Genomic DNA, 24,679 nt, shown 5'->3' with positions numbered 1-24,679 from the left:
ATATTATTACAGGTTTAATATTATTACAGGTTTAATGTTAAATAACAGGTTTAATGTTAAAACAGGTTTAATGTTAAAACAGGTTTAATGTTAAATAACAGGTTTAATGTTAAAACAGGTTTAATGTTAAATAACAGGTTTAATGTTAAAACAGGTTTAATGTTAAATAACAGGTTTAATGTTAAAACAGGTTTAATGTTCAAACAGGTTTAATGTTAAATAACAGGTTTAATGTTAAATAACAGGTTTAATGTTAAATAACAGGTTTAATGTTAAAACAGGTTTAATGTTAAAACAGGTTTAATGTTAAATTACAGGTTTAATGTAAAAACAGGTTTAATGTTAAAACAGGTTTAATGTTTAAAACAGGTTTAATGTTAAAACAGGTTTAATGTTAAATAACAGGTTTAATGTAAAAACAGGTTTAATGTTAAAACAGGTTTAATGTTTAAAACAGGTTTAATGTTTAAAACAGGTTTAATGTTTAAAACAGGTTTAATGTTAAAACAGGTTTAATGTTAAATAACAGGTTTAATGTTCTCCACTTAGAAAGTAGTCCTGATCATATAGACCTAGGTCTAGACTAACCTCTTATACATTGGTAAGTCATGTCTTTCTCCACAATACCACAACTCATTTCACCAATCTGGGAGGTCAACTCCCTGAAGTATTCACTCATTGAGCTGTGTATTCAGTCATTGAGCTGTGTATTCAGTCATTTCGCTCTGTATTCAGTCATTGAGCTGTGTATTCAGTCATTTAGCTGTGTATTCAGTCATGTAGCTGTGTATTCAGTCATTGAGCTGTGTATTCGGTCATTTAGCTGTGTATTCAGTCATTGAGCTGTGTATTCAGTCATGTAGCTGTGTATTCAGTCATGTAGCTGTGTATTCAGTCATTTAGCTGTGTATTCAGTCATGTAGCTGTGTATTCAGTCATGTAGCTGTGTATTCAGTCATTTAGCTGTGTATTCAGTCATTTCGCTGTGTATTCAGTCATTTCGCTGTGTATTCAGTCATTTCGCTGTGTATTCAGTCATTTAGCTGTGTATTCAGTCATGTAGCTGTGTATTCAGTCATGTAGCTGTGTATTCAGTCATTGAGCTGTGTATTCAGTCATGTAGCTGTGTATTCAGTCATTTAGCTGTGTATTCAGTCATGTAGCTGTGTATTCAGTCATTTCGCTGTGTATTCAGTCATTTCGCTGTGTATTCAGTCATTTCGCTGTGTATTCAGTCATTGAGCTGTGTATTCAGTCATTGAGCTGTGTATTCAGTCATTTCGCTCTGTATTCAGTCATTGAGCTGTGTATTCAGTCATTTAGCTGTGTATTCAGTCATGTAGCTGTGTATTCAGTCATTGAGCTGTGTATTCGGTCATTTAGCTGTGTATTCAGTCATTGAGCTGTGTATTCAGTCATGTAGCTGTGTATTCAGTCATGTAGCTGTGTATTCAGTCATTTAGCTGTGTATTCAGTCATGTAGCTGTGTATTCAGTCATGTAGCTGTGTATTCAGTCATTTAGCTGTGTATTCAGTCATTTCGCTGTGTATTCAGTCATTTCGCTGTGTATTCAGTCATTTCGCTGTGTATTCAGTCATTTAGCTGTGTATTCAGTCATGTAGCTGTGTATTCAGTCATGTAGCTGTGTATTCAGTCATTGAGCTGTGTATTCAGTCATGTAGCTGTGTATTCAGTCATTTAGCTGTGTATTCAGTCATGTAGCTGTGTATTCAGTCATTTCGCTGTGTATTCAGTCATTTCGCTGTGTATTCAGTCATTTCGCTGTGTATTCAGTCATTGAGCTGTGTATTCAGTCATTGAGCTGTGTATTCAGTCATTTAGCTGTGTATACAGTCATTTAGCTGTGTATACAGTCATTGAGCTGTGTATACAGTCATTGAGCTGTGTATTCAGTCATTGAGCTGTGTATTCAGTCATTGAGCTGTGTATTCAGTCATTGAGCTGTGTATTCAGTCATTGAGCTGTGTATTCAGTCATTGAGCTGTGTATTCAGTCATGTAGCTGTGTATTCAGTCATTGAGCTGTGTATTCAGTCATTGAGCTGTGTATTCAGTCATTGAGCTGTGTATTCAGTCATTGAGCTGTGTATTCAGATGGACTCGAGACATTAGAATGCACCAGAGGACACCAACATAGAGCTTGTTCTGCATTTCTGTTTTATCTGGTCCAAACCTCTTTATAAACAGAACCAGAGACATGTTACAACACTCAGTACATTCTCTGGTCCAAACCACTTTATAAACAGAACCAGAGACATGTTACAACACTCAGTACATTCTCTGGTCCAAACCTCTTTATTAACAGAACCAGAGACATATTACATCACTCAGTACATTCTCTGGTCCAAACCTCTTTATAAACAGAACCAGAGACATGTTACATCACTCAGTACATTCTCTGGTCCAAACCTCTTTATAAACAGAACCAGAGACATGTTACAACACTCAGTACATTCTCTGGTCCAAACCTCTTTATAAACAGAACCAGAGACATGTTACATCACTCAGTACATTCTCTGGTCCAAACCTCTTTATAAACAGAACCAGAGACATGTTACATCACTCAGTACATTCTCTGGTCCAAACCTCTTTATAAACAGAACCAGAGACATGTTACATCACTCAGTACATTCTCTGGTCCAAACCTCTTTATAAACAGAACCAGAGACATGTTACAACACTCAGTACATTCTCTGGTCCAAACCTCTTTATAAACAGAACCAGAGACATGTTACAACACTGACCTTGATAGTGATAGAGGCTGCTCTGACCTTGATAGTGATAGAGGCTGCTCTGACCTTGATAGTGATAGAGGCTGCTCTGACCTTGATAGTGATAGAGGCTGCTCTGACCTTGATAGTGATAGAGGCTGCTCTGACCTTGATAGGGATAGAGGCTGCTCTGACCTTGATAGGGATAGAGGCTGCTCTGACCTTGATAGTGATAGAGGCTGCTCTGACCTTGATAGTGATAGAGGCTGCTCTGACCTTGATAGTGATAGAGGCTGCTCTGACCTTGATAGTGATAGAGGCTGCTCTGACCTTGATAGTGATAGAGGCTGCTCTGACCTTGATAGTGATAGAGGCTGCTCTGACCTTGATAGTGATAGAGGCTGCTGTGACCTTGATAGTGATAGAGGCTGCTCTGACCTTGATAGTGATAGAGGGTGCTCTGACCTTGATAGTGATAGAGGCTGCTCTGACCTTGATAGTGATATTGGCTGCTCTTTGACCTTTTGATCTGGGTCAACTAGTAAAAGCCCAGTAAACAATGGAACACATTATAATAGATAGTTGTTTTTCCTAGTAGTTGGATGCACTGACTGTACATTTCTCCTAAATGCATAAAATTATTTAGTAAAGGAAACCCCACCTGTCCTTAATAAAAATATATTTGTTTTGACCTTTACCAATATAATGGAATTGAGTTATTACATGTATTTAATGTTTGGCGGGTTTTGTTTCTTACAATGCCTAGCATCTTGAATTAGACTGTCTCAAAAAGAGGGAGGCATTTCAAAATATCAGAATGAATTGCTGCTGACTGCATTGATTCAATTAATTAGTCTGGCGGCTGTTGGGGAGAAGGCTGTTTATGCTGCCAGACAGTGGTTTCTACCAGCCCAGGCGTGTCCAGTCCAGCAGTGGGTTAAGGGACCAGACCAAGCAGACTGATCAGGCAGCGCTGCATAATAAGTCTTCCCTAAGCTGGAACAGTTGACTCTGTGCTCAACTTCCCGGCATGGCTGACTGGTTCTCTATAGTGGTGGGTGGCTGAGCCGGGATGAGCGGGGCTCACTGACTGACTGGCTGGCTGACTGGTTGACTAACTGGCAGACTGACTGGTTGACTTCCCGGCTGGCTGGCTGGCTGACTGACTGACTTACTGGCTGGCTGTGGACTGCATTGTATAGAGAAAAGAGCTGATAACCCATATGACAATAGGACTTGTGCAGAACAGATTCCAGACAGGGAGGCCAGCAGGGACGGTCCAAACCAGCTGATTTTGCGCTGCTATTTTGGTCCCCCCTGCGGATCATGCTGCACAGAGTGACTAGCGCCTACAAATATGGTAAGTGAGGGAGAGATCCCCAGCTCAGCTATGTAGAGGCGCTGTCTGTGGAGACAGCTGGGGGAAGACTAGTGGTCACAGCACCGGTATTATTGTCACGGAGCTGTGAGGCTAGGGAGCTGTGAGGCTAGGGAGCTGTGAAGCTAGGTAGTGTCAGGGAGCTGTGAGGCTAGGTAGTGTCAGGGAGCTGTGAGGCTAGGTAGTGTCAGGGAGCTGTGAGGCTAGGTAGTGTCAGGGAGCTGTGAGGCTAGGTAGTGTCAGGGAGCTGTGAGGCTAGGTAGTGTCAGGGAGCTGTGAGGCTAGGTAGTGTCAGGGAGCTGTGAGGCTAGGTAGTGTCAGGTAGAGACCAGTGTTAGCAGGCTAGGTAGTGTCAGGTAGAGACCAGTGTTAGCAGGCTAGGTAGTGTCAAGTAGAGACCAGTGTTAGCAGGCTAGGTAGTGTCAGGTTAAGACCAGTGTTAGCAGGCTAGGTAGTGTCAGGTAGAGACCAGTGTTAGCAGGCTAGGTAGTATCAGGTAGAGACCAGTGTTAGCAGGCTAGGTAGTGTCAGGTAGAGATCAGTGTTAGCAGGCTAGGTAGTATCAGGTAGAGACCAGTGTTAGCAGGCTAGGTAGTGCCAGGTAGAGACCAGTGTTAGCAGGCTAGGTAGTATCAGGTAGAGACCAGTGTTAGCAGGCTAGGCAGTGTCAGGTAGAGACCAGTGTTAGCAGGCTAGGTAGTATCAGGTTAAGACCAGTGTTAGCAGGCTAGGTAGTATCAGGTAGAGACCAGTGTTAGCAGGCTAGGTAGTATCAGGTTAAGACCAGTGTTAGCAGGCTAGGCAGTGTCAGGTAGAGACCAGTGTTACCAGGCTAGGTAGTAGCAGGTTGAGACCAGTGTTAGCAGGCTAGTTAGTGTCAGGTTAAGACCAGTGTTAGCAGGCTAGGTAGTGTCAGGTAGAGACCAGTGTTAGCAGGCTAGGTAGTGTTAGGTTAAGACCAGTGTTAGCAGGCTAGGTAGTATCAGGTAGAGACCAGTGTTAGCAGGCTAGGTAGTATCAGGTTAGACCAGTGTTAGCAGGCTAGGTAGTGTTAGGTAGAGACCAGTGTTAGCAGGCTAGGTAGTATCAGGTAGAGACCAGTGTTAGCAGGCTATGTAGTATCAGGTTAGACCAGTGTTAGCAGGCTAGGTAGTGTCAGGTTAAGACCAGTGTTAGCAGGCTAGGCAGTATCAGGTTAGACCAGTGTTAGCAGGCTAGGTAGTATCAGGTAGAGACCAGTGTTAGCAGGCTAGGTAGTATCAGGTTAAGACCAGTGTTAGCAGGCTAGGTAGTATCAGGTAGAGACCAGTGTTAGCAGGCTAGGTAGTATCAGGTTAAGACCAGTGTTAGCAGGCTAGGCAGTGTCAGGTAGAGACCAGTGTTAGCAGGCTAGGTAGTGTCAGGTTAAGACCAGTGTTAGCAGGCTAGGTAGTGTCAGGTAGAGACCAGTGTTAGCAGGCTAGGTAGTATCAGGTAGAGACCAGTGTTAGCAGGCTAGGTAGTATCAGGTAGAGACCAGTGTTAGCAGGCTAGGTAGTGTCAGGTTAAGACCAGTGTTAGCAGGCTAGGTAGTGTCAGGTTAAGACCAGTGTTAGCAGGCTAGATAGTATCAGGTAGGGACCAGTGTTAGCAGGCTAGGTAGTGTCAGGTAGAGACCAGTGTTAGCAGGCTAGGTAGTGTCAGGTAGAGACCAGTGTTAGCAGGCTAGGTAGTGTCAGGTTAAGACCAGTGTTAGCAGGCTAGGTAGTGTCAGGTAGAGACCAGTGTTAGCAGGCTAGGTAGTGTCAGGTAGAGACCAGTGTTAGCAGGCTAGGTAGTGTCAGGTTAAGACCAGTGTTAGCAGGCTAGGTAGTATCAGGTAGAGACCAGTGTTAGCAGGCTAGGTAGTGTCAGGTTGAGACCAGTGTTAGCAGGCTAGGTAGTGTCAGGTAGAGACCAGTGTTAGCAGGCTAGGTAGTATCAGGTTAAGACCAGTGTTAGCAGGCTAGGTAGTGTCAGGTTGAGACCAGTGTTAGCAGGCTAGGTAGTATCAGGTAGAGACCAGTGTTAGCAGGCTAGGTAGTATCAGGTAGAGACCAGTGTTAGCAGGCTAGGTAGTGTCAGGTTAAGACCAGTGTTAGCAGGCTAGGTAGTGTCAGGTAGAGACCAGTGTTAGCAGGCTAGGTAGTGTCAGGTAGAGACCAGTGTTAGCAGGCTAGGTAGTGTCAGGTAGAGACCAGTGTTAGCATGCTAGGCATTTCCATTGCTGTAGTGTCCTGTGCTCCGGAACTCGTCTTGTTTCTTCAGGTATTTTTAGCTCTGATATAATGTCTCTCTGCTTGGCCCAATCCCTGCGCTGCTAATTGACGACTCCGGTGTCACTCTCAAACAGGGAACATGGCAGTGGAGGAGGGAGCAGAGTTGCTAGAAGCAGTAAGTGTTGACATTAAATGACTTTGTACTATTTGACTCTCTGCATCACTACTCTTTAGTTTTGACTGTAGGAATGTGTGGTGACATTGGCTGGTGTTGTGTTGTGACTTACGGCTGGAAGGTGGACCAGTGTCGGGGTAATGGATGTTACAGTGTTTACGGGACAGAGGACAAGCATGCTGCAGCATACTGACGCATTGTGTGGCAGGGGCTTAGATTTCAGCTAAGGACCCCGGAATGACTCAGAAATAAGGGAAAAGACTCTTTTATATTAGTGTGTCACTGTGGGGGAGATGACTGAAGTACATATGAACATTAACAGGGATGTTACTGTAGTAGATATGAACAGGGATGTTACTGTAGTAGATATGAACAGGGATGTTACTGTAGTAGATATGAACAGGGATGTTACTGTAGTAGATATGAACAGGGATGTTACTGTAGTAGATATGAACAGGGATGTTACTGTAGTAGATATTAACATTAACAGGGATGTTACTGTAGTAGATATGAACAGGGATGTTACTGTAGTAGCTATGAACATTAACAGGGATGTTACTGTAGTAGATATGAACAGGGATGTTACTGTAGTAGATATGAACAGGGATGTTACTGTAGTAGATATGAACAGGGATGTTACTGTAGTAGATATGAACAGGGATGTTACTGTAGTAGATATGAACAGGGATGTTACTGTAGTAGATATGAACAGGGATGTTACTGTAGTAGATATGAACAGGGATGTTACTGTAGTAGATATGAACAGGGATGTTACTGTAGTATATATGAACAGGGATGTTACTGTAGTAGATATGAACAGGGATGTTACTGTAGTAGATATGAACAGGGATGTTACTGTAGTAGATATTAACAGGGATGTTACTGTAGTAGATATGAACAGGGATGTTACTGTAGTAGATATGAACAGGGATGTTACTGTAGTAGATATGAACAGGGATGTTACTGTAGTAGATATGAACAGGGATGTTACTGTAGTAGATATTAACAGGGATGTTACTGTAGTAGATATGAACAGGGATGTTACTGTAGTAGATATGAACAGGGATGTTACTGTAGTAGATATGAACAGGGATGTTACTGTAGTAGATATGAACAGGGATGTTACTGTAGCAGATATGAACAGGGATGTTACTGTAGTAGATATGAACAGGGATGTTACTGTAGTAGATATGAACAGGGATGTTACTGTAGTAGATATGAACAGGGATGTTACTGTAGTAGATATGAACAGGGATGTTACTGTAGTAGATATGAACAGGGATGTTACTGTAGTAGATATTAACAGGGATGTTACTGTAGTAGATATGAACAGGGATGTTACTGTAGTAGATATGAACAGGGATGTTACTGTAGTAGATATGAACAGGGATGTTACTGTAGTAGATATGAACAGGGATGTTACTGTAGTAGATATGAACAGGGATGTTACTGTAGTAGATATGAACAGGGATGTTACTGTAGTAGATGTTAACAGGGATGTTACTGTAGTAGATATGAACAGGGATGTTACTGTAGTAGATATGAACAGGGATGTTACTGTAGTAGACATTAACAGGGATGTTACTGTAGTAGATATTAACAGGGATGTTACTGTAGTAGATATTAACAGGGATGTTACTGTAGTAGATATGAACAGGGATGTTACTGTAGTAGATGTTAACAGGGATGTTACTGTAGTAGATATGAACAGGGATGTACTGTAGTATATATGAACAGGGATGTTACTGTAGTAGATATGAACAGGGATGTTACTGTAGTAGATATTAACAGGGATGTTACTGTAGTAGATATTAACAGGGATGTTACTGTAGTAGATATGAACAGGGATGTTACTGTAGTAGATATGAACAGGGATGTTACTGTAGTAGATATGAACAGGGATGTTACTGTAGTAGATATGAACAAGGATGTTACTGTCGTAGATATGATCAGGGATGTTACTGTAGTAGATATTAACAGGGATGTTACTGTAGTAGATATGAACAGGGATGTTACTGTAGTAGATGTTAACAGGGATGTTACTGTAGTAGATATGAACAGGGATGTTACTGTAGTAGATCTTAACAGGGATGTTACTGTAGTAGATATGAACAGGGATGTTACTGTAGTAGATATGAACAGGGATGTTACTGTAGTAGATATGAACAGGGATGTTACTGTAGTAGATATGAACAGGGATGTTACTGTAGTAGATATGAACAGGGATGTTACTGTAGTAGATATGAACAGGGATGTTACTGTAGTAGATATGAACAGGGATGTTACTGTAGTAGATATGAACAGGGATGTTACTGTAGTAGATATGAACAGGGATGTTACTGTAGTAGATGTTAACAGGGATGTTACTGTAGTAGATATTAACAGGGATGTTACTGTAGTAGATATGAACAGGGATGTTACTGTAGTAGATGTTAACAGGGATGTTACTGTAGTAGATATGAACAGGGATGTTACTGTAGTAGATATGAACAGGGATGTTACTGTAGTAGATGTTAACAGGGATGTTACTGTAGTAGATATTAACAGGGATGTTACTGTAGTATATATTAACAGGGATGTTACTGTAGTAGATATTAACAGGGATGTTACTGTAGTAGATATGAACAGGGATGTTACTGTAGTAGATATTAACAGGGATGTTACTGTAGTAGATATGAACAGGGATGTTACTGTAGTAGATATGAACAGGGATGTTACTGTAGTAGATATTAACAGGGATGTTACTGTAGTAGATATTAACAGGGATGTTTAATGAAGGCACCTGATCTTGACCACTGCTACTGCTACCGCTGTGTGGTGACAGAGACACTATGAGGACAGAGAAACTGTGGGGACAGAGGGTCTGTGGGAACAGAGACACTATGAGGACAGAGAAACTGTGGGGACAGAGACACTATGAGGACATAGACATTTTGGCGACAGAGAAACTATGAGGACAGAGAGACAGCTTGGACTGTGAGGAGAGATACACTATGATGACAGAGATACATTGACACTGGGGGGACAGAGACACAGTGAGGACAGAGAAACAGTGAGTACAGAGAGACAGATAGGACTGTGAGGACAGATGAACTATGAGGACAGAGAGACAGAGACACTGTGGGGACAGAGACACAGTGAGGACAGAGACACAGTGAGGACAGAGAGACAGATAGGACTGTGAGGACAGATGAACTATGAGGACAGAGAGACAGAGACACTGTGGGGACAGAGACACAGTGAGGACAGAGAGGACTGTGAAGACAGACACTTACGGGAAAGAGGGACTGTGAGGAAAGCGACACGGTGAGGATAGATAGGGACTGTGATGAAAGATGGACTATGAGTACAGAGAGGGACTGTGATGATATGTGGGGACTGTGGGGACTATATGAGGCTATCGACGTTGAGGTCGGATGTATATCACCTGACTACAGTAGGAGGGAGATTGGAGAGAGGTGTATATCACCTGACTACAGTGGGAGGGAGATTGGAGAGAGGTGTATATCACCTGACTACAGTGGGAGGGAGATTGGAGAGAGGTGTATATCACCTGACTACAGTAGGAGGGAGATTGGAGAGAGGTGTATATCACCTGACTACAGTGGGAGGGAGATTGGAGAGAGGTGTATATCACCTGACTACAGTGGGAGGGAGATTGGAGAGAGGTGTATATCACCTGACTACAGTGGGAGGGAGATTGGAGAGAGGTGTATATCACCTGACTACAGTGGGAGGGAGATTGGAGAGAGGTGTATATCACCTGACTACAGTAGGAGGGAGATTGGAGAGAGGTGTATATCACCTGACTACAGTGGGAGGGAGATTGGAGAGAGGTGTATATCACCTGACTACAGTAGGAGGGAGATTGGAGAGAGATGTATATCACCTGACTACAGTAGGAGGGAGATTGGAGAGAGATGTATATCACCTGACTACAGTAGGAGGGAGATTGGAGAGAGGTGTATATCACCTGACTACAGTAGGAGGGAGATTGGAGAGAGGTGTATATCACCTGACTACAGTGGGAGGGAGATTGGAGAGAGATGTATATCACCTGACTACAGTAGGAGGGAGATTGGAGAGAGGTGTATATCACCTGACTACAGTAGGAGGGAGATTGGAGAGAGGTGTATATCACCTGACTACAGTAGGAGGGAGATTGGAGAGAGGTGTATATCACCTGACTACAGTGGGAGGGAGATTGGAGAGAGATGTATATCACCTGACTACAGTAGGAGGGAGATTGGAGAGAGGTGTATATCACCTGACTACAGTAGGAGGGAGATTGGAGAGAGGTGTATATCACCTGACTACAGTGGGAGGGAGATTGGAGAGAGGTGTATATCAACTGACTACAGTGGGAGGGAGATTGGAGAGAGGTGTATATCACCTGACTACAGTAGGAGGGAGATTGGAGAGAGATGTATATCACCTGACTACAGTAGGAGGGAGATTGGAGAGAGGTGTATATCACCTGACTACAGTAGGAGGGAGATTGGAGAGAGATGTATATCACCTGACTACAGTGGGAGGGAGATTGGAGAGAGGTGTATATCACCTGACTACAGTGGGAGGGAGATTGGAGAGAGGTGTATATCACCTGACTACAGTAGGAGGGAGATTGGAGAGAGATGTATATCACCTGACTACAGTAGGGGGGAGATGTATATCACCTGACTACAGTAGGAGGGAGATTGGAGAGAGGTGTATATCACCTGACTACAGTAGGAGGGAGATTGGAGAGAGGTGTATATAACCTGACTACAGTGGGAGGGAGATTGGAGAGAGGTGTATATCACCTGACTACAGTAGGAGGGAGATTGGAGAGAGGTGTATATCACCTGACTACAGTGGGAGGGAGATTGGAGAGAGGAGTATATCACCTGACTACAGTAGGAGGGAGATTGGAGAGAGGTGTATATCACCTGACTACAGTAGGAGGGAGATTGGAGAGAGATGTATATCACCTGACTACAGTGGGAGGGAGATTGGAGAGAGGTGTATATCACCTGACTACAGTGGGAGGGAGATTGGAGAGAGGTGTATATCACCTGACTACAGTGGGAGGGAGATTGGAGAGAGGTGTATATCACCTGGTAGTTAGGATAGTTCCTGGTAGTTAGGGTTAGGGTAGTTCCTGGTAGTTAGGGTTAGGGTCGTTCCTGGTAGTTAGGGTTAGGGTGGTTCTTGGTAGTTAGGGTAGTTCCTGGTAGTTATGGTTAGGGTAGTTCCTGGTAGTTGGGGTTAGGGTAGTTCCTGGTAGTTAGGGTTAGGGTTGTTCCTGGTAGTTAGGGTTAGGGTAGTTCCTGGTAGTTAGGGCTAGGGTGGTTCCTGGTAGTTAGGGTAGTTCCTGGTAGTTATGGTTAGGGTAGTTCCTGGTAGTTAGTGTTAGGGTAGTTCCTGGTAGTTAGGGTTAGGGTAGATCCTGGTAGTTAGTGTTAGGGTAATTCCTGGTAGTTAGTGATAGGGTGGTTCCTGGTAGTTTCTGGTAGTTAGGGTTAGGGTAGTTCCTGGTAGTTAGGACTAGGGTGGTTCCTGGTAGTTAGGGTAGTTCCTGGTAGTTATGGTTAGGGTAGTTCCTGGTAGTTAGTGTTAGGGTAGTTCCTGGTAGTTAGGGTTAGGGTGGTTCCTGGTAGTTAGGGTAGTTCCTGGTAGTTATGGTTAGGGTAATTCCTGGTAGTTAGTGATAGGGTGGTTCCTGGTAGTTTCTGGTAGTTAGGGTTAGTGTAGTTCCTGGTAGTTAGGGTTAGGGTGGTTCCTGGTAGTTAGGGTTAGGGTGGTTCCTGGTAGTTAGGGTTAGGGTGGTTCCTGGTAGTTAGGGTTAGGGTGGTTCCTGGTAGTTAGGGTTAGGGTGGTTCCTGGTAGTTAGGGTTAGGGTGGTTCCTGGTAGTTAGGGTAGTTCTCCACCTCCCAGTCTGATGGCTGATGTCTCTGTTGATATGCTAACCATCTACTGTATGGTATGATAACATGCTTTATGTGGTCTGATCTCATTACCTTCTAGCTACTTGCTGAAACGTTAGGGTCCATGCTTTATGTGGTCTGATCTCATTATTCTCTAGCTACCTGCTGAAACGTTAGGGTCCATGCTTTATGTGGTCTGATCTCATTACCTTCTAGCTACCTGCTGAAACGTTAGGGTCCATGCTTTATGTGGTCTGATCTCATTATTCTCTAGCTACCTGCTGAAACGTTAGGATCCATGCTTTATGTGGTCTGATCTCATTACCTTCTAGCTACCTGCTGAAACGTTAGGATCCATGCTTTATGTGGTCTGATCTCATTACCTTCTAGCTACCTGCTGAAACGTTAGGGTCCATGCTTTATGTGGTCTGATCTCATTACCTTCTAGCTACCTGCTGAAACGTTAGGGTCCATGCTTTATGTGGTCTGATCTCATTACCTTCTAGCTACCCGCTGAAACGTTAGGGTCCATGCTTTATGTGGTCTGATCTCATTATTCTCTAGCTACCTGCTGAAACGTTAGGGTCCATGCTTTATGTGGTCTGATCTCATTATTCTCTAGCTACCTGCTGAAATGTTAGGGTCCATGCTTTATGTGGTCTGATCTCATTACCTTCTAGCTACCTGCTGAAACGTTAGGGTCCATGCTTTATGTGGTCTGATCTCATTATTTTCTAGCTATCTGCTGAAACGTTAGGGTCCATGCTTTATGTGGTCTGATCTCATTATTCTCTAGCTACCTGCTGAAACGTTAGGGTCCATGCTTTATGTGGTCTGATCTCATTATTCTCTAGCTACCTGCTGAAACGTTAGGGTCCATGCTTTATGTGGTCTGATCTCATTATTCTCTAGCTACCTGCTGAAACGTTAGGGTCCATGCTTTATGTGGTCTGATCTCATTATTCTCTAGCTACCTGCTGAAACGTTCGGGTCCATGCTTTATGTGGTCTGATCTCATTACCTTCTAGCTACCTGCTGAAACGTTAGGGTCCATGCTTTATTTGGTCTGATCTCATTATTCTCTAGCTACCTGCTGAAACGTTAGGGTCCATGCTTTATGTGGTCTGATCTCATTATTCTCTAGCTACCTGCTGAAACGTTAGGGTCCATGCTTTATGTGGTCTGATCTCATTATTCTCTAGCTACCTGCTGAAACGTTAGGGTCCATGCTTTATGTGGTCTGATCTCATTACCTTCTAGCTACCTGCTGAAACGTTAGGGTCCATGCTTTATGTGGTCTGATCTCATTACCTTCTAGCTACCTGCTGAAACGTTAGGGTCCATGCTTTATGTGGTCTGATCTCATTATTCTCTAGCTACCTGCTGAAACGTTAGGGTCCATGCTTTATGTGGTCTGATCTCATTATTCTCTAGCTACCTGCTGAAACGTTAGGGTCCATGCTTTATGTGGTCTGATCTCATTATTCTCTAGCTACCTGCTGAAACTTTAGGGTCCATGCTTTATGTGGTCTGATCTCATTACCTTCTAGCTACCTGCTGAAACGTTAGGGTCCATGCTTTATGTGGTCTGATCTCATTATTCTCTAGCTACTCGCTGAAACGTTAGGGTCCATGCTTTATGTGGTCTGATCTCATTACCCTCTAGCTACCTGCTGAAACGTTAGGGTCCATGCTTTATGTGGTCTGATCTCATTATTCTCTAGCTACCTGCTGAAACGTTAGGGTCCATGCTTTATGTGGTCTGATCTCATTACCTTCTAGCTACCTGCTGAAACGTTAGGGTCCATGCTTTATGTGGTCTGATCTCATTATTCTCTAGCTACCTGGTGAAACGTTAGGGTCCATGCTTTATGTGGTCTGATCTCATTATTCTCTAGCTACTCGCTAAAACATTAGGGACCATGCTTTATGTGGTCTGATCTCATTATTCTCTAGCTACCCGCTGAAACGTTAGGGTCCATGCTTTATGTGGTCTGATCTCATTACCCTCTAGCTACCCGCTGAAACGTTAGGGTCCATGCTTTATGTGGTCTGATCTCTAGCTACCTGCTGAATAACATGGCTATATACAGGAAGTACCAGTATTGAGTCAATGTGCAGGGGTACCAGGTAATAACATGGCTATATACAGGAAGTACCAGTACCTAGTCAATGTGCAGGGGTACCAGGTAATAACATGGCTATATACAGGAAGTACCAGTATTGAGTCAATGTGCAGGGGTACCAGGTAATAACATGGCTATATACAGGAAGTACCAGTACCTAGTCAATGTGCAGGGGTACCAAGTAATAACATGGCTATATACAGGAAGTACCAGTATTGAGTCAATGTGCAGGGGTACCAGGTAATAACATGGCTATATACAGGAAGTACCAGTATTGAGTCAATGTGCAGGGGTACCAGGTAATATCATGGCTATATACAGGAAGTACCAGTATTAAGTCAATGTGCAGGGGTACCAGGTAATAACATGGCTATATACAGGAAGTACCAGTATTGAGTCAATGTGCAGGGGTACCAGGTAATAACATGGCTATATACAGGAAGTACCAGTATTGAGTCAATGTGCAGGGGTACCAGGTAATAACATGGCTATATACAGGAAGTACCAGTATTGAGTCAATGTGCAGTGGTACCAGGTAATAACATGGCTATATACAGGACGTACCAGTACTGAGTTGATGTTTAGGGGTACCAGGTAATAACATGGCTATATACAGGAAGTACCAGTATTGCGTCAATGTGCAGGGGTACCAGGTAATAACATGGCTATATACATGGGGTACCAGGTAATAACATGGCTATATACAGGGAGTACCAGGTAATAACATGGCTATATACAGGGAGTACCAGGTAATAACATGGCTATATACAGGGAGTACCAGGTAATAACATGGCTATATACAGGACATACCAGGTAATAACATGGCTATATACAGGGAGTACCAGGTAATAACATGTCTATATACAGGAAGTACCAGGTAATAACATGTCTATATACAGGAAGTACCAGGTAATAACATGGCTATATACAGGGAGTTACAGTTAATAACATGGCTATATACAGGACGTAACAGGTAATACCATGGCTATATACAGGAAGTTCCAGGTAATAACATGGCTATATACAGGACGTACCAGGTAATAACATGGCTATATACAGGAAGTTCCAGGTAATAACCTGGCTATATACATGACGTACCAGGTAATAACATGGCTATATACAGGACGTACCAGGTAATAACATGGCTATATACAGGGAGTACCAGGTAATAACATGGCTATATACAGGGAGTACCAGGTAATAACATGTCTATATACAGGAAGTACCAGGTAATAACATGGCTATATACAGGGAGTACCAGGTAATAACATGGCTATATACAGGGAGTACCAGGTAATAACATGGCTATATACAGGGAGTACCAGGTAATAACATGGCTATATACAGGGAGTACCAGGTAATAACATGGCTATATACAGGGAGTACCAGGTAATAACATGGCTATATACAGGAAGTACCAGTATTGAGTCAATGTGCAGGGGTACCAGGTGTGTGTGTGTGTGTGTGTGTGTGTGTGTGTGTGTGTGTGTGTGTGTGTGTGTGTGTGTGTGTGTGTGTGTGTGCATATCCGAGTGTAAAACAATATGATAAAGAAATCAATAGTAAAGGAGTCCAGGAAGCCATTTGATGAGCTGTTCAGCAGTCTAATGGCTTGGGGGTAGAAGCTGTTCAGCAGTCTGATGGTTTGGGGGTAGAAGCTGTTCATCAGTCTGATGGCTTGGGGGTAGAAGCTGTTCAGCAGTCTGATGGCTTGGGGGTAGAAGCTGTTCAGCAGTCTGATGGCTTGGGGGTAGAAGCTGTTCAGCAGTCTGATGGCTTGGGGGTAGAAGCTGTTCAGCAGTCTGATGGTTTGGGGGTAGAAGCTGTTCAACAGTCTAATGGATTGGGGGTAGAAGCTGTTCAACAGTCTAATGGATTGGGGGTAGAAGCTGTTCAACAGTCTAATGGATTGGGGGTAGAAGCTGTACGGCAGTCTAATGGCTTGGGGGTAGAAGCTGTTCAACAGTCTAATGGATTGGGGGTAGAAGCTGTTCAACAGTCTAATGGCTTGGGGGTAGAAGCTGTTCAACAGTCTAATGGATTGGGGGTAGAAGCTGTTCAACAGTCTAATGGATTGGGGGTAGAAGCTGTTCAACAGTCTAATGGATTGGGGGTAGAAGCTGTACGGCAGTCTAATGGCTTGGGGGTAGAAGCTGTTCAACAGTCTAATGGATTGGGGGTAGAAGCTGTACGGCAGTCTAATGGATTGGGGGTAGAAGCTGTTCAACAGTCTAATGGATTGGGGGTAGAAGCTGTTCAACAGTCTAATGGATTGGGGGTAGAAGCTGTTCAACAGTCTAATGGATTGGGGGTAGAAGCTGTTCAACAGTCTAATGGATTGGGGGTAGAAGCTGTACGGCAGTCTAATGGCTTGGGGGTAGAAGCTGTTCAGCAGTCTAATGGATTGGGGGTAGAAGCTGTTCAGCAGTCTGATGGATTGGGGGTAGAAGCTGTTCAGCAGTCTAATGGATTGGGGGTAGAAGCTGTACAACAGTCTAATGGCTTGGGGGTAGAAGCTGTTCAGCAGTCTGATGGCTTGGGGGGTAGAAGCTGTTCAGCAGTCTGATGGTTTGGGGGTAGAAGCTGTTCAGCAGTCTAATGGTTTGGGGGTAGAAGCTGTTCAGCAGTCTGATGGCTTGGTGGTAGAAGCTGTTCAGCAGTCTGATGGTTTGGGGGTAGAAGCTGTTCAGCAGTCTAATGGCTTGGGGGTATAAGCTGTTCAGCAGTCTAATGACTTGGGGGTAGAAGCTGTTCAGCAGTCTAATGGCTTGGGGGTAGAAGCTGTTCAGCAGTCTAATGGTTTGGGGGTAGAAGCTGTTCAGCAGTCTAATGGCTTGGGGGTAGAAGCTGTTCAGCAGTCTAATGGTTTGGGGGTAGAAGCTGTTCAGCAGTCTGATGGCTTGGGGGTAGAAGCTGTTCAGCAGTCTGATGGCTTGGGGGGTAGAAGCTGTTCAGGAGCCTTTTGGTCCCATACTTGGTGCTCCAGGACCGCTCCACATGGCAGGAGATGTTGAGCTTCATCAACTGTCTGTTTCCTGTTGCATGAAAGGAACACTGTCTGTGGTAGATTGTGAAATGCGGCATCTTTTTTCTTGAGAAGTCTTTGGCGGGGGAGACAGATGCTGAGGGATTATTTCTCCAGGGAGGCTCTACATATCTCCACATCACACTGTTTGTTCTAGAAAGGACAGGTGTTAAACAGATTGACCTCAGAGACAGCCCTGTGAAGGGGGAGAACCCAAGGAGAATACCATTAGACAAAGAAGAGGGGGGGGGGGGGGGGGGTTGGGGGGTTACCCAAGGAGCATACATTCTACAGACAACCTCCTCTAGTTTAACATACTACAGAGACAGTAACCTCCTCTAGTTTAACATACTACAGAGACAGTAACCTCCTATAGTGTAACATACTACAGAGACAGTAACCTCCTCTAGTGTAACATACTACAGAGACAGTAACCTCCTCTAGTGTAACATACTACAGAGACAGTAACCTCCTCTAGTTTAACATACTACAGAGACAGTAACCTCCTCTAGTGTAACATACTACAGAGACAGTAACCTCCTCTAGTTTAACATACTACAGAGACAGTAACCTCCTCTAGTGTAACATACTACAGAGACAGTAACCTCCTCTAGTGTAACATACTACAGAGACAGTAACCTCCTCTAGTGTAACATACTACAGAGACAGTAACCTCCTCTAGTTTAACATACTACAGAGACAGTAACCTCCTCTAGTGTAACATACTACAGAGACAGTAACCTCCTCTAGTGTAACATACTACAGAGACAGTAACCTCCTCTAGTGTAACATACTACAGAGACAGTAACCTCCTCTAGTGTAACATACTACAGAGAAAGTAACCTCCTCTAGTGTAACATACTACACAGACAGTAACCTCCTCTAGTGTAACATACTACAGAGACAGTAACCTCCTCTAGTGTAACATACTACAGAGACAGTAACCTCCTCTAGTGTAACATACTACAGAGACAGTAACCTCCTCTAGTGTAACATACTACAGAGACAGTAACCTCCTCTAGTGTAACATACTACAGAGACAGTAACCTCCTCTAGTGTAACATACTACAGAGACAGTAACCTCCTCTAGTTTAACATACTACAGAGACAGTAACCTCCTCTAGTGTAACATACTACAGAGACAGTAACCTCCTCTAGTGTAACATACTACAGAGACAGTAACCTCCTCTAGTGTAACATACTACAGAGAAAGTAACCTCCTCTAGTGTAACATACTACAGAGGCAGTAACCTCCTCTAGTGTAACATACTACAGAGACAGTAACCTCCTCTAGTGTAACATACTACAGAGACAGTAACATCATCTAGTGTAACATACTACAGTAACCTCCTCTAGTGTAACATACTACAGAGACAGTAACCTCCTCTAGTGTAACATACTACAGAGACAGTAACCTCCTCTAGTGTAACATACTACAGAGACAGTAACCTCCTCTAGTTTAACATACTACAGAGACAGTAACCTCCTCTAGTGTAACATACTACAGAGACAGTAACCTCCTCTGGTGTAACATACTACAGAGGCAGTAACCTCCTCTAGTGTAACATACTACAGAGACAGTAACCTCCTCTAGTGTAACATACTACAGAGGCAGTAACCTCCTCTAGTGTAACATACTACAGAGACAGTAATCTCCTCTAGTGTAACATACTACAGAGACAGTAACCTCCTCTAGTGTAACATACTACAGAGACAGTAACCTCCTCTAGTGTAACATACTACAGAGACAGTAACCTCCTCTAGTTTAACATACTACAGAGACAGTAACCTCCTCTAGTGTAACATACTACAGAGACAGTAACCTCCTCTAGTGTAACATACTACAGAGACAGTAACCTCCTCTAGTGTAACATACTACAGACACAGTAACCTCCTCTAGTGTAACATACTACAGTAACCTCCTCTAGTGTAACATACTACAGAGACAGTAACCTCCTCTAGTGTAACATACTACAGAGACAGTAACCTCCTCTAGTGTAACATACTACAGAGACAGTAACCTCCTCTAGTTTAACATACTACAGAGACAGTAACCTCCTCTAGTGTAACATACTACAGAGACAGTAACCTCCTCTAGTGTAACATACTACAGAGACAGTAACCTCCTCTAGTTTAACATACTACAGAGACAGTAACCTCCTCTAGTTTAACATACTACAGAGACAGTAACCTCCTCTAGTGTAACATACTACAGAGACAGTAACCTCCTCTAGTTTAACATACTACAGAGACAGTAACCTCCTCTAGTGTAACATACTACAGAGACAGTAACCTCCTCTAGTGTAACATACTACAGAGACAGTAACCTCCTCTAGTGTAACATACTACAGAGACAGTAACCTCCTCTAGTGTAACATACTACAGAGACAGTAACCTCCTCTAGTGTAACATACTACAGAGACAGTAACCTCCTCTAGTGTAACATACTACAGAGACAGTAACCTCCTCTAGTGTAACATACTACAGAGACAGTAACCTCCTCTAGTGTAACATACTACAGAGACAGTAACCTCCTCTAGTTTAACATACTACAGAGACAGTAACCTCCTCTAGTGTAACATACTACAGAGACAGTAACCTCCTCTAGTGTAACATACTACAGAGACAGTAACCTCCTCTAGTTTAACATACTACAGAGACAGTAACCTCCTCTAGTGTAACATACTACAGAGACAGTAACCTCCTCTAGTTTAACATACTACAGAGACAGTAACCTCCTCTAGTGTAACATACTACAGAGACAGTAACCTCCTCTAGTGTAACATACTACAGAGACATTAACCTCCTCTAGTGTAACATACTACAGAGACAGTAACCTCCTCTAGTGTAACATACTACAGAGACAGTAACCTCCTCTAGTGTAACATACTACAGAGACAGTAACCTCCTCTAGTTTAACATACTACAGAGACAGTAACCTCCTCTAGTGTAACATACTACAGAGACAGTAACCTCCTCTAGTTTAACATACTACAGAGACAGTAACCTCCTCTAGTGTAACATACTACAGAGACAGTAACCTCCTCTAGTGTAACATACTACAGAGGCAGTAACCTCCTCTAGTGTAACATTCTACAGACAACCTCCTCTAGTGTAACATACTACAGAGACAGTAACCTCCTCTAGTGTAACATACTACAGAGACAGTAACCTCCTCTAGTTTAACATACTACAGAGACAGTAACCTCCTCTAGTGTAACATACTACAGAGACAGTAACCTCCTTTAGTTTGTGCTGTGTAACCTCATGAAGCATTCTGGGGACTCAGCTATATTTATCAGCTTATCAGCTTCAGACTGCAGACGCTCAGGCTGTGGGGGGGGGGGGGGGGGGGGGGGCATGTGTGTGCAGACTGCCTGCTGCCTGTGGTGTGTGTGGCGTGTGTGTGTGGTGTGTGTGAATGTGTGTGTGTGTGTGTGTGTGTGACTAGGGTGTGTCAGGATCAGAAATCATTACTACACTACGGCACTGCACCAACATCAGATCAGAGAGACACACCTTACAGCCCAGATATTACTGTTTACAGCCCAGATATTACTATCTGTTTACAGCCCAGATATTACTATCTGTTTCCAGCCCAGATATTACTATCTGTTTACAGCCCAGATATTACTATCTGTTTACAGCCCAGATATGACTATCTGTTTACAGCCCAGATATTACTATCTGTTTACAGCCCAGATATTACTATCTGTTTACAGTCCATATATTACTATCTGTTTCCAGCCCAGATATTACTATCCGTTTACAGCCCAGATATTACTATCTGTTTACAGCCCAGATATTACTATCCATTTACAGCCCAGATATTACTATCTGTTTACAGCCCAGATATTACTATCTGTTTACAGCCCAGATATTACTATCTGTTTACAGCCCAGATATTACTATCCGTTTACAGCCCAGATATTACTATCTGTTTACAGTCCAGATATTACTATCTGTTTCCAGCCCAGATATGACTATCTGTTTACAGCCCAGATATTACTATCTGTTTACAGTCCATATATTACTATCTGTTTACAGTCCATATATTACTATCCATTTACAGCCCAGATATTACTATCTGTTTACAGCCCAGATATTACTATCCATTTACAGCCCAGATATTACTATCTGTTTACAGCCCAGATATTACTATCTGTTTACAGCCCAGATATTACTATCTGTTTACAGCCCAGATATTACTATCCGTTTACAGCCCAGATATTACTATCTGTTTACAGTCCAGATATTACTATCTGTTTCCAGCCCAGATATTACTATCTGTTTACAGCCCAGATATTACTATCTGTTTATAGCCCAGATATTACTATCTGTTTACAGCCCAGATATTACTATCTGTTTCCAGCCCAGATATTACTATCTGTTTACAGCCCAGATATTACTATCTGTTTACAGCCCAGATATTACTATCTGTTTATAGCCCAGATATTACTATCTGTTTACAGCCCAGATATTACTATCTGTTTACAGCCCAGATATTACTATCTGTTTACAGCCCAGATATTACTATCTGTTTACAGCCCAGATATTACTATCTGTTTACAGCCCAGATATTACTATCTGTTTATAGCCCAGATATTACTATCTGTTTACAGCCCAGATATTACTATCTGTTTCCAGCCCAGATATTACTATCTGTTTACAGCCCAGATATTACTATCTGTTTACAGCCCAGATATTACTATCTGTTTACAGCCCAGATCTGTTTCCAGCCCAGATATTACTATCTGTTTACAGCCCAGATATTACTATCTGTTTCCAGCCCAGATATTACTATCTGTTTACAGCCCAGATCTGTTTCCAGCCCAGATATTACTCACATTCTCCATAACAACTTACTGTTTACTGCCCATATTTGACTCATATTCTCCAAAACAACACTCAGTAATGTGCTGTATCTGCACAATGCTAATATAGCCTATCTATCAGACAAACAGTGCACAGGGCCAGCTATAATGTTGGCATGGCATCTGTCTCTCTGTCTGTCTTCCTGGCACGTAGCCGAGGTACTGTATAACAGCAGCAGGAACTACTGCCGGTTCATCAGGGACTACTGCATGTTAATCAGGGACTACTGTCTGTTAATCAGGGACTACTGTCTGTTAATCAGGGACTACTGTCTGTTAATCAGGGACTAATGTATGTTAATCAGGGACTACTGCCTGTTAATCAGGGACTACTGGCTGTTAATCAGGGACTACTGTCTGTTAATCAGGGACTACTGTCTGTTATACATGGTGAACTAACTAACCAGTCAGTGTAGATAGTAACCTAGGTGATCTCTGTGTGTTTGACTGCAGTATACGTGGGGTACTAATGTTTTGTCCAGTGAGTGTAGATAGTAACCTAGGTGATCTCTGTGTGTTTGACTGCAGTATACGTGGGGTACTAATGTTTTGTCCAGTCAGTGTAGATAGTAACCTAGGTGATCTCTGTGTGTTTGACTGCAGTATACGTGGGGTACTAATGTTTTGTCCAGTCAGTGTAGATAGTAACCTAGGTGATCTCTGTGTGTTTGAATGCAGTATACGTGGGGTACTAATGTTTTGTCCAGTCAGTGTAGATAGTAACCTAGGTGATCTCTGTGTGTTTGACTGCAGTATACGTGGGGTACTAATGTTTTGTCCAGTCAGTGTAGATAGTAACCTAGGTGATCTCTGTGTGTTTGAATGCAGTATACGTGGGGTACTAATGTTTTGTCCAGTCAGTGTAGATAGTAACCTAGGTGATCTGTGTGTTTGAATGCAGTATACGTGGGGTACTAATGTTTTGTCCAGTCAGTGTAGATAGTAACCTAGGTGATCTGTGTGTTTGAATGCAGTATACGTGGGGTACTAATGTTTTGTCCAGTCAGTGTAGATAGTAACCTAGGTGATCTCTGTGTGTTCCAGATTGACAGTAATGCCAGCTACTTGAGAGCAGCCCGGGCAGGGAACCTAGAGAAGGCTTTGGATTACCTGAAGACGGGGGTCGAAATCAACATCTGTAACCAGGTTAGTCCCTAACCATGACCCCTGACCCCTAAAACCTAACCATCTAGACTAGAGTTTCAAACTAGAGTTTCAAATCAACAACTGTCACCGGGTCATTCCCTAACCATGTCCCCTGACCCCTAACCCCTAAGCCCTGACCCCTAACCCCTAAGCTCTGACCCCTAACCCCTAAACTCTGACCCCTAATCCCTAAACTCTGACCCCTAACCCCTAAGCTCTGACCCCTAACCCCTAAGCTCTGACCCCTAATCCCTAAGCTCTGACCCCTAACCCCTAAGCTCTGACCCCTAACCCCTAAGCTCTGACCCCTAAACTCTGACCCCTAACCCCTAAACTCTGACCCCTAACTCCTAAACTCTGACCCCTAACCCCTAAACTCTGACCCCTAACCCCTAAGCTCTGACCCCTAACCCCTAAGCTCTGACCCCTAAGCTCTGACCCCTAACCCCTAAACGCTGACCCCTAACTCCTAAGCTCTGACCCCTAACCCCTAAACTCTGACCCCTAAGCTCTGACCCCTAACCCAACCACGTCAGATAGTCAACTCCCTCCGCTTTTTTGGGAAATCACCTCAGTGAAACCCAGCCCCTAAACTATATTAGTTATTTGTAAATGTTAGTTCTGATATGGAGGAAATCACCTCAGTGAAACCCAGCTCCTAAACTATATTAGTTATTTGTAAATGTTAGTTCTGGTATTGATAATCCATAGGTCCTGATGAGTCTGTGTTCACCTCTCTCTCTCTGTATTCTCCTCCTGTAGAATGGCCTCAACGCCCTCCATCTGGCCTCTAAAGAGTCTGTGTTCACCTCTCTCTCTCTGTATTCTCCTCCTGTAGAATGGCCTCAACGCCCTCCATCTGGCCTCTAAAGAGTCTGTGTTCACCTCTCTCTCTCTGTATTCTCCTCCTGTAGAATGGCCTCAACGCCCTCCATCTGGCCTCTAAAGAGTCTGTGTTCACCTCTCTCTCTCTGTATTCTCCTCCTGTAGAATGGCCTCAACGCCCTCCATCTGGCCTCTAAAGAGTCTGTGTTCACCTCTCTCTCTCTGTATTCTCCTCCTGTAGAATGGCCTCAACG

The 24,679-nt window shown here is 43.3% G+C and overlaps 1 protein-coding gene across 1 annotated transcript in view; it reads left to right on the top strand.

The window, feature by feature from the left end:
• Positions 1 to 24,679, top strand: part of LOC139569899 (ankyrin-3-like) — a 195,762-nt gene that overhangs the window by 40,444 nt on the left and 130,639 nt on the right. Inside the window, exon 2 of the mRNA XM_071391224.1 lies at positions 23,499 to 23,600. Within this exon, the coding sequence (XP_071247325.1) occupies positions 23,499 to 23,600 (102 nt within the window). The remainder of the gene's footprint in view (positions 1 to 23,498; positions 23,601 to 24,679) is intronic.

Source organism: Salvelinus alpinus, chromosome 3 (assembly GCF_045679555.1).
Source record: "Salvelinus alpinus chromosome 3, SLU_Salpinus.1, whole genome shotgun sequence".
Lineage (NCBI taxonomy): Eukaryota > Metazoa > Chordata > Actinopteri > Salmoniformes > Salmonidae > Salvelinus > Salvelinus alpinus.
Note: the sequence above shows the minus strand (reverse complement) of the source record. Positions and strands in the feature narration are given on the sequence as shown.